General features: G+C 36.3%; 1 protein-coding gene across 1 annotated transcript; it reads left to right on the top strand.

Annotated features, from left to right (window-relative positions):
• Nucleotides 1-399: 399 nt before the first annotated feature.
• Nucleotides 400-5057, top strand: BTG4 (BTG anti-proliferation factor 4). The gene is made up of 4 exons (XM_004382536.1): nucleotides 400-572; nucleotides 1131-1268; nucleotides 2090-2288; nucleotides 4869-5057. The coding sequence occupies exons 1-4, from the start codon at nucleotides 400-402 to the stop codon at nucleotides 5055-5057; spliced, it is 699 nt and encodes a 232-aa protein (XP_004382593.1).
• The last annotated feature ends 5984 nt before the right edge of the window (nucleotides 5058-11041 follow it).

Raw genomic sequence — 11041 nt, 5'->3', positions numbered from 1 at the left:
CATTTCAAGTTTTTACATGTACAGTTCAGTGACATTGATTGCATTCTTCCAGTTGTGCTGCTATTCTCACTATCCTTTTCCAAATTATTCCATCACCTTTATCTTCAACTCACTGCCCCCTAGGCTTCCCATCAAACCTTTTGAGTTGCTGTTGTCAATTCGATCTCACATAGATAATTCTTTTTTTTTTTTGTACCTTAGATGAAGGTTTACAGAACAAATAGTTTCTCATTAAACAGTACATATATTGCCCTATGACAACGGTTAACAATCCCATGACATGTCACCACTGTCCCTTGGCAATTATATGTTGATAATAAGTTAAACCCTTGTTTCTCTTTAATTTCTTCTTGCTTTGAATAGTTGAAGACCTCCTTATAGATCTTTTTTTCTTGAATCATGAGAGATGAAATTGCAACAACAGTTTTCTTTATCACAAGACTTGTGAAAAAACATGATAAACTGAGTAAACAGCAAATTGAAGATTTTGCAGAAAAACTGATGACAATCTTGTTGGAAACATACAGAAGTCACTGGCACTCTGATTGCCCTTCTAAAGGGCAAGCCTTCAGGTGAGAGCTAGTACGTGGTATGTAAAAGGAAAGTAACAACCAGGCCAACCATCTGTTAGGAAGACGTAATAATTCTGTTGTCCGTCTATAAGTAACTGAAGTTTTATGGGCCCAGACTCATTTGCTTGAACATAGGCTTGAAAGAAAGTGATGTGGTAGGTGACATTGTAATTGGAAACTATGGAGCAAATCGCCTTATGTGAGGTGGGAACTATAGAGCAAATCCCCTATGTGAGGTGGATTAAATATGTGAGGTGGGAACTATAGAGCAAATCCCCTTATGTGAGATGGATTAAATAATTTCTACTTGCGTTTGCTGTGAAAGATATGCAGGGAACATTTGTGAATTGTGTGACTTAGTGATAACAACACGCATTCTGAGTCACTGTGCGAGGATGTTTTATTTGTAAAACCCTGGGAGGGGGCAGGGAGGGTAGTGATGGGGTGAGGTGGAGGTGAAGTGGGAGCAGCGTGTATTTAAGCAGTCTGCATACAACATGATCCTCCTGCTAAAAATGAAGCACCTGTCGTCTTTCTTGTTTCCTTTTCCTTGTTAAGGTGTATCAGGATAAACAATCATCAGAGTAAAGAGCCCATTCTAGAAAGGGCTTGTGCTGAAAGTAATGTGGATTTTTCTCACCTGGGACTTCCAAAGGAGATGACTATATGGGTAGATCCCTTTGAAGTGTGCTGTAGGTAAGTAATCTCATTGGAGTGCTCTGTGACCCCTGGACACCTTAAACTATTAAGTTATCCCTATAGACTTTTGTGGGAGTCCCTGGTTGGTGCCAATGATGAACATGCTCGGCTACTAACCAAAAGGTTGGAAGTTTGAGTCCACCCAGGGGTGACTTGGAAGAAAGGCCTGGCAATCTACTTAAAAAAAATCAGCCATTGAAAACCCTATGGAGCACCTTTCTACTCTGACACATGTGGGGTTGCCAAAAGTTAGAGTCATCTTGATGGTAACTTGTTTATAGACCTTTGTGAAAAATGATGCTCCAAAGCTTTGGGTTAACAGTGAAGATACTGATTAGTTAAGAGTTTAGATGCAAGACAATGCAGACTTCCATTAGGAGTGGGAAGCACAAACACTTTAAATAGTATTTGAAATTTGACTTTAACCACTATACCCTGTTACAAACTGTAGATTATAATTTCTAAGTATTTTAGGCAGTACCAAGGGGAAACAGGACTTATCTACCATAGGGCAATTCAGCCCATTAGTTGAATCGAAAGAATAAACTAGTCTTTTTCTGAGCAATTAGCCAAAATAGTTGTTACAGAATTCCCTCAGTAATTATGACAATGCAGTAGTTGGAGGTCACAGTGTCCCTCAATTTGCTGTCAAGCCATTTCAACTTTATAGACCTAGCCTCCTTCCCCCTCCCCCCACTTTTTTGACCTATCCCTTTTGAATAACTCTGTCGTAAATTGGTGACTTATCTTCAGAGAGACAGAAAATTTGTGAGAAGTTGAATCCCTAATGAATACTTTAATTTTCCTTTCCTACTTAGGTATGGTGAGAAAAACCACCCATTTACAGTTGCTTCTTCTAAAAGTAGATGGGAGGGATGGGAACTATCTCAAGGAATCAGTCTTGCTGTTAGCAGAGCCTCATTAGACTACTCCTCTGGCACTTCCTCCGATGAAGAAAGTTGTAGCAAGGAACCTCAGATAATTCCTAAAGTCAGCAACCCAAACAGTGTTTATCAGGTAAAGCGTGTTCCAGTTCTTCTCTGCTTTTGTCTATTCTAATTCTAAAAAGAATATACTCAATGTAAAGCAAAACAAAAAGCAAACAAAATATGGAAAGGAAAAAAAAAGATTTAAAAAGTCATACTGTTAATATTTTGGCAAAACTTTTTTTCTGTATGTATTCTCTCTACTCGGCTGAGTGCTTGGGATCTACACAATATTTTATAGCCCTGTTTCTTCATAGAGTATTTAAGCACACACATATTTCCTTATTACTTAAATTCCTTCAGACTTGGTATTAAAATTAGTTTGTTTTTTGTCTGTAAGAAAATAACATGTCACTTGTCAAACGTGAAATATTCAGAAAAGGCCAAAGTTCTGTAATCCCACCACTGAAGTTCTTCTCAGTTTTTTTTGACCACAACCCATAAAAAGATATGTATGTGTGTGTATGTATACATGTAGGTATATATATTTGTGAATATATATATATAATATGTGTATTTATATCTGAAATAGGTTTCATGAAAATACTTATCTGTACTATGTGCAATGCCACCAACACTTCATATTAAGTTGTGTTGATGATTTCAGCCACCTAAACTGATTTCATGAGTCAGTATTGGTGGTAACCCATGATTTGAAAAACACTGATGTAGAGAAGGATCTCTCTTAATATGTTGTATGTATACACTTGTTTGTATGTTTTCTTAAATACATATTAAAATGTAGTTTAGTTAACATTTTAATATTCATTCTCCTCTTCTGTAAATTAGCTAATGTATGATTGACAGACATCTAGGTTGTTTCTACATTGTTGTGATATAAAAAATCTTGTAACTTGTACAGAGATGTCTGAATTTTAAGTTATTTCTTGAGATCTAATACTTAGACATAGAATTACTAGGTCGTTGGGTATGGACTCTTTACTGGTTGTTAATATATGGCCAAAGTAATTTCTAGAAAGTATATTTATATGTAGTCTCACCAGTTCTATGTGAAATTGTATGTTTTATAATTTCCCCCCTAGAACTGGGAATTTGATAATTTGATTTTAAAATGGTATCTATATTATGATATCTATATTACGAACATCTGTTATAAACACTAAAAAACAAAAAACAAAAATCCTGTGCCCAAATGTTTTAGGCACTTACTGTCTTATGAATTTTCTCTTCTTCACTTATTCATCATTTGAGGCCCTAATGTATTATTATAAGTTCTTCATAGGTCAGGAATATTTTAACCCTTTGTCATGTTAGGGACGAATATTTTCCCCTAATTTGTCAGTTTTCTAAACTGATTTTATGTGTACAGAAGTTTAAAATCATGTAAAATACTTGCCCTAGATTCTATTTTTATGTTTAGAAAGATCTTATTTCATCTAGGGATTAGATCTATAGTCATCTATGTTCTTTTAGAGCAGTTCTTTTCAAAGTGCAGTCTGTAAAACATTGTTATTGGTCATCTGGAATGTTTACGATGGATATTGATAGACCTAAGCCCCTGATATCACGATTAGACAGTTTGGGGTTGGAGTGAGAGGGGTGGGATAGGGGAGTAGAAAATCCAAGAATATACACAGAATATGAGTAAGTGTGTTTTAAAAAATTCTAGTTGGATTAAAGAATTTTGATAAAAGGTATGAAGTGACTTAGGAGTCCCTGGTTGGTGCAAATGGTTAATGCACTTGGCTGCTGACCGAAAGGTTGGAAGTTTGAGCCCACCCTGAGGCACCTCTGAAGAAAAGTCCTGGTGATCTACTTCTGAAAAAAATCAGCCATTGAAAACCCTATGGAGCACAGTTCTACTCTGACACACATGGGGTCACCATGAATCAGAGTCGACTCAGTGGTAACTGGTTGAATGAGGTGACTTAACTTTTCACCCCACCCCTCAGAATGCTAGCTACTTTTGCCAACATGATTTTTATCAACTTTGATTTTTATTCATTTGTACTTCCTTTACTTTTTGTTTTGTTTTTTTAAAAAATTTTATTTGTTGTTGAGAATATGCAACAGCAAAACATGCATCAATTCAACAGTTTCTAAATGTACCATTTAGTGACGATCATTATATTCTTTGAGTTGTGCAGCCCTTCTCACCCTCCTTTTCTGAGTTGTTCCTTCCCCATTAACATAAATTCACTGCCCCCTAAGGTTCCTATCTAATCTTTTGAGTTGCTGTTGTCCATTTGATCCCATGTAGATAGTTCTTAAAAGAGAAATGCACAAGGAAGACATTTTTTACTAGTTAAGCTGTTGTTTGGTTTTAAGATGACTTCAAAAGACTGAATTTCTGAGTTATGGGTTTGTATATAGGCTTTAATCATTAAAAAAAAAAAACCATTGCCTTCAAGTTAATTCTGACTCCTGGAGACTCCAGGTATGTTAGAATAGAACTGTGCTCCACAGAGTTTTCAAGGCTGATTTTTCAGAAGTAGATTGCCAGGCCTTTCTTCCAAGGTACTCAAACCACCAACCTTTCAGTTAGCAACCGAGCACGTTAACCTTTTGCACTACCCTTGGACTCCCATTTAGTCATTAGAGCTAGCTTATTCGTTTAAAGAAGATCTTAGTACTTTTTTTTTTTTTCCAGGTTGAAAACTTGAAACAGCCCTTTCAATCTTGGTTCCAAATCCCCCGCAAAAAGAATATGACTGATGGCCGTGTCACCCTTCTAGGAAATGCTTATTATGCATCGTATAAGAGTTATAGGACTGCTGCTATGTTGGTAGGACACCGGGTGGACAGGTACCATTGGGTCAACAAACAGATGAAGCTGTGACTGGGCCTGAGGTGGGGCAGAGCTCAGAAAAGTGACTTTAATTTTATTTAAAACTAAAATGAATCTAGGCGGAGAGGTCCCTGAAATAGAAAAAATAACCACATTAGGGATTTTAGTACATGATGGTGAATCTCTCAGACAGATTCTGTTCTTAGCTGTACATAGAGTTCTTATATCTAATTTTATATGAAGTTTTATATAACGTTTTATGTAACTCTAATGAATGAACCCAACAAGGTAATAGAATGAAGATACTGACCTGTGACAAGATTATTAACTAATTATGAAAAGTAACAATTTAAATAAAAGTACTGTGTTTTTAATCCTTTTCTACTTGTTTATTGCAAGAAAATTTTAAAAAGTTTGTTAATATGTTAATATGTAAAGCGTGTTCCAGTTCTTCTCTACTTTTGTCTATTCTAATTACTCATTAGCCAAAAAAGACCTTCTTTTAGGGAAGATGGATACTAATAATATAGTATTCGGGCTTCTACTTTATCACTTTCCATCATTGTTCTATTTTATAAATCCAGTGAGAGCTTGTTTGAAAATTACTCGTATAGTTCTTTTTTTTTTTAAGCAACCCCAAAAAGAATTTTATATATCTTTTTAAACAATTTGATTCATTTTACAGCCTCTTAATAGGCTTAATAATTATGACTTATTTTTAACAATGATACATACTCATTATAAAGAATTCAATCTAAGCAGGAAAATAACACCAAGAAAATAAAACTTCCTACCACCCAGAAACTACTGTTATTAACATTAAATGGTGAACATCTTTTCAGTTATCCTATATAGATATACGGATATAAGGACTGATAGACAAGTAATTTGACATGGAGACCATACTAGAGAAGCTACTCCTAACTGGAGAAGCTACTCCTAAAATAATTTGGATTTAATTTACTTGATCTTAGCACAATGAAAAAACCTGAAGTGAAACTCAAAGAATTGCTAAACTATTTATAAACTTTCATACCACAAAGTATTTTCTTTCTTGAAGGGCCTCTCTAGCATTAAAAAATACTGGAAAACATCAAGAGGTTGGGGCAGGCTTTAAAAGTTGTTTTACTTAATTTTATGTAGTATTGATTATTGTGATGAAAGCTGCAGAAGCTAGCATTCTTAATTCCCCCCCCGCCCCTCTTTTCTCAAGTCATTTTTTGGTAGGAAATACATATATGACATTTGTCATTTCAATATTTTTCACATATGCAATTTAGTGACATTCATTGTGTTCATTGTTTTGTACAACTATCACCATTATCATTTCCAAATTTTTCCATCACCCTTAACAGAAAGAAGCTCAGTGTTTCCTAAATAATGAGTTCCCCTTTCCTCCTCCCTCCCACCTGCCCCTGGTAACCACCAATAACCTTAAATCTGTATACACTTAGGCAAGATATTTCATATAAGTGGGTATTTCATGTAAGTGGAATCATATAATATTTGTCCTTTTGTGACTGACTCCCATGCCATTTTTAATATCAAGGTTTAACAATTTATGTTCAGTCCTGAAACAATTATTCCTATAGTTGTTGTCTTAGTTCTATATTTAAACTGATTCAGTATTCACCAGTAATCTTTTCACATGATTGCTCTATATGTAAACTCTATTTTGATTTACCGTTGGTTAGCTGGATTTTATCGCTGAGTGACTTTTTCACAAATGGCTTATATCAAAACCAAATCCATTGCCGTCAAACGATTCCGACTCATAGTGACCCTATAGGACAGAGTAGAATTGCCCCATAGGGTTTCCAAGGTGCAGCTGGTGGATTCGAACTGGTGACCTTTTGGTTAGCAGCTGAGTTTCTAACCCACTGCGCCACCAGGGCTCCAAATGGCTTCCAGGTGCTATATTCTGTGAGTTCATTTGTGCTTGAGACTATCTGTGTCCTTTTATACTTGAACAACTTGGCTGGTGTTAAAATTCTAGGACTTGGTTTTTTACCCCCTCACAACTTTATAAATATCAGACTAATATTTTCTAGAATTATATGTTGCTATGGAGAAATCTGAGACTGGCTTGATTTTCTAAATCCCCACACTCACACACACCCGCACATTTACATTTTTTAGGTGACTTCTTTTGCCTGCCAGTCTGAAAAACTTTCTCTGTACTTTAAGTTTGTGTCTCAGTCCATCATTCTGATTCAGTTTTTCTCGAAACACCGTGTGCCTTTCTGCTCTGCAGATATAATTTTTTTTTAGGCCAGATTCTGCAATATTATCTCTGAATACTTTCTTCATCCATCCATCTTAGGAATAGCAACTATCTTTATGCTGGATCGTTGTTTTGTCCTTCATATCTATTTGTTATCTGATGACTTTGATCTTAATGTTTTTTTTTTTAAAGCCAAGATTGTGTTAAGCCTTCTGTCAATTTGATTCTCAGCCCTGTCTAGTCTGTTCCTTGTTTCTAATTTATTAGTTCCATAATGATGTTATTTTGAACTTCAATTAGTTTCTTTCTCAGTAGTCTACCTTGTCATCTCATTTTAATCAGAATGTTTGAACCCATGTACTTATTAAATTTTTTGAGTACAAGGCGTCATGGGAAGTTTTCTTTTGTGCCCTGGATTATATTTTCTTCTCCACTGAATTCTTCTGTATTTTGCATTGATCTTTTTCTTTTCTGTTGTAGTGTTAACACCGTTACTGTGTTGTTTATTTTCTCTTTTGTTTAATGTGAACAGCTCCATCTAGAACTTCTATTTGCTCCAGTATAGTGTGGAAGACTTTTTCATCTCTTATAAAATCTATTTGTCTTACCTGCTAGGTTTAGATACTATAGTTAATCCACTTTTATATAGCCTGAAGGTGGTAGGTGTTGGAGAGCCGATCAGCTGGTGCTGTGTGAAATCTTAGGAAAAAATGAGCCCTGCTCTCTGAATTTTTATTAAATGCCCTGCACAAAGTTCATGCCTTTAGCCCAGTAAGGATAGGGCTGTGAGTTATTTTAGCCTACTCCCATGGTTGCTGATGTTCCACTGTGAAAGTGGATTCTTGGAGCCTATGCTTTTACCTTAGAGTCCTCTCTGGGCATTTAGTGTCTCACATATTTCTCCCTACTGTCTTAGACTAGGTTCTCTAAAGAAGCAAAACCAGTAAAGCATATAAGTATACATAGAGATTTATATCAAGGAAATTGCTCACACAGTTGTAGAGGCTAGACCATCCTAAGTCCATGGGTCAGGCTGGAGGCTTCTCTTGATTCACGCAGCCACAGGGGCTGATGAACTCAAAACTGGCAGGTCAAACAGCAGGGCTCTTGCTCACAGGCTGCCAAGACCGCATCCCAAAATCGGCAGGCAAGACTGCAGGTAAGCTGCTAATTCAAGTCGAAAGAACCAGAGGTCAGACAAACAGAATCCAGCTGCAGGATCTGGAGTGAGCAAAAGCCGCAAGCCTTGCCAGAAAGTCCACCTATATTGGATGCAGGCCACACCCCCGAGGAAACGCCGTTTCAGCTGACTGGGTACTCACAGCAGGTCGCATCATGGAGGTGATCACATTATATCAAATCTCATCTTGGAAGTGATCACATCATCTTATGACTACCAAATTACATTATAATTGCCAAACCACTGAGAATCATGGCCCAGCCAAGCTGATAATACAACCTTAGCAATCACACTTACCATTCATTCCTACTTGTCCCTACCCCCTACCACTTGCTAGAAGGCAAGGTGAGTCCTAGTGGTGCAGTGCTTATGAGCTTGGCTATTTACCGAAAGATCGGCAGTTCAGATCCACCAGCCACTCCTTGGAAACCCTATGGGGCAGTTCTACTCCATCCTATACGGTCGCTATGAGTCGGAATAGACTTGATGCAACAGGTTTGGTTTTCAGGTTGAGATGTATCTTGCAGGAAAGCCCAGCAATTCTGGCATCGAGAAACTTGACCTAACATGACATTGTGATAGGTGAGCTTATCATCTTTAAAAGAATCTCCCCTATATCCTGACAGTTGAAAATCTCTATTTTCCTGAAGGCATCAGCTTACTTGTCCCTCAGCAAACCGTCTCCTGTGTGTGGCTGTGGTGTTCTCCAGCCTCCATGTACGTGCACCCGAGTTCTAGTCTCAAGGAAGTGAGGCAGACACAAGTAAGACTACTGACAATGATGGGGTTTAAGTATTAAGCTTTAGGATGCTGGTGTGTCTGTGAATGTATTTTATTTTCACCCTTAACCATCAAGCCAGAAACTCTGGTAACATTTCATTTTTGGTGCCTCCCCGTCTTCTAACCTGTGCAGACAATTGTTAGCAATTCCCCGATTATTGCAATAGTCTACTAACAGGTATCTTTGCTTCTAGTCTTACTCCTCATCCCAGTGCAATAGTTTGTCACCCTGCAGTTTAAAGCTTTCAGTGGTTCCTCAGGAAAATATTTAAATTCTGTGACTATCCTTTCTAACTATGGGCATTTATAAGTGCTCTTGAATGAGGTACTTTTTTTTCCTTACCTCCTCCCTCTTCCTTCTCCCCTTATTCTTCATTCTTTGGGTATCACCTGAGATGTCATCTCTCCCATGGAGCTTTTTTGATCCCCAAGTCCAGCTGACAAAGGACAGGCACCTCATATTCCCATATAACCCTGGCATATAACAGTGTTCAAATATGTTAATTTAATGATGTTATTGGTGAATGGTTGCCTAATAGGTGAATTGATACATAGCATTAGATAATACCTGTTGGCTGATTATTCTCTTTTTCCTCAGTGAGACAGGAAGTTATATTGTTCTAAACTGGGTCATACTCTTAGTACAGAGAACTAATTGCTGTTAACATCTCAAGCTGTTCTTCACATGTACAGTTTGTTGGACTAAAAATGAAAGATTAGCTATAAAATAATGACTATCGGTTTTTCTTTCACATATTTTGAAGCTCTGTTTAATGCTTGCACATTTAGGACTGCTATGTCGTCCTGGTGGATTAGCCCTTTTATCCTTATACAGTGTCCCTCTTTCTCTGGTAATTTACTTTGATGTCTACTTTATCTGACAACAAAATATACCTCCTGCTTTCTTTTGATCAATGTTTGCATGGCATCTTTTTTTCCTTTTTTTTAACTTTCAACCTGCCTGTATCATTATATTTGAAAGGGAGTTTCTTGTACATAGCATATGGCTGGGCCATGATTTTTAGACTACTCTGCCAATTTTTGTCTTTCAAGTGGTGCATTTAGACCATTCACATTTAACGTAATTATAGATATTGCAGTGCTTAAATCTGCCATACAATTGATTTTCTTGTTTTTTTTTTGGTTTGTTTGCCTTTGTTTTGTTTCTGTTTTCTTTTTCTTGCCATCCTCTGGCTTACTTGAACATTTTTTAGAATTCCATTTTCATGTATCAATAGTGTTTCTGAGTATATATTTTTTTAGTGGTTGCTCTACATATTTTATTATGTACATGTAACTTGTCATGGTCTATTGGTGTCATTATTTTATCAGTTTGAATGAAATATAGAAACCTTATTTCCTTTTATATAATTTAGAATATAATTTATTAAATATAACTTTATTTAGAATACAATTTATTAAATATTTCCTCGACATATTTAGAAGCATATCAAACAGTGTTATAATTTTTGCTTCAACCATCAAATATAATTCAGAAAACTGAAGAGGAGAAAAAAAAGTCTATTATATTTACTATATTTTTGCTTACCACATTCTTCCTTCCTTCCTAATGTTCCAAACTTCCTAATATTGTTCCTTTCTGTTAGAGAACTTCCTTTTCTTCATTTGAGAATGTATTGATTTTTTTTTTTCTTCATTCCTGAAGAATATTTTCACTGGTTATAGGCTTCTGGGATGACATTTTTTATCTTTCAGTACTTAAAAATGTTGTGCCACTTTTTTCTGAACTCTGTGGTTTCTGATGAGAAATCCACTGACATTGTATTACTTTTTTCTCTGTAGGAAAGGTGTCCTTTTTTTTGGCTGCTTTCAATGTATTTTATTTGTCTT

The sequence above is a fragment of the Trichechus manatus genome, unplaced genomic scaffold (genome assembly GCF_000243295.1).
Source record: "Trichechus manatus latirostris isolate Lorelei unplaced genomic scaffold, TriManLat1.0 scaffold00094, whole genome shotgun sequence".
Lineage (NCBI taxonomy): Eukaryota > Metazoa > Chordata > Mammalia > Sirenia > Trichechidae > Trichechus > Trichechus manatus.
The sequence above is the reverse complement of the archived record's forward strand: the minus strand, read 5'-3'. Positions and strand labels throughout refer to the sequence as shown.

Bases quoted from the DNA above. Each gene is read 5' to 3' on its own strand.
- BTG4 (XM_004382536.1), top strand. From the start codon at position 400: ATGAGAGATGAAATTGCAACAACAGTTTTCTTTATCACAAGACTTGTG. The intron at 573-1,130 runs GTGAGAGCTAGT...TTCCTTGTTAAG, and splicing joins TCTAAAGGGCAAGCCTTCAG to GTGTATCAGGATAAACAATC. The intron at 2,289-4,868 runs GTAAAGCGTGTT...TTTTTTTTCCAG, and splicing joins ACCCAAACAGTGTTTATCAG to GTTGAAAACTTGAAACAGCC.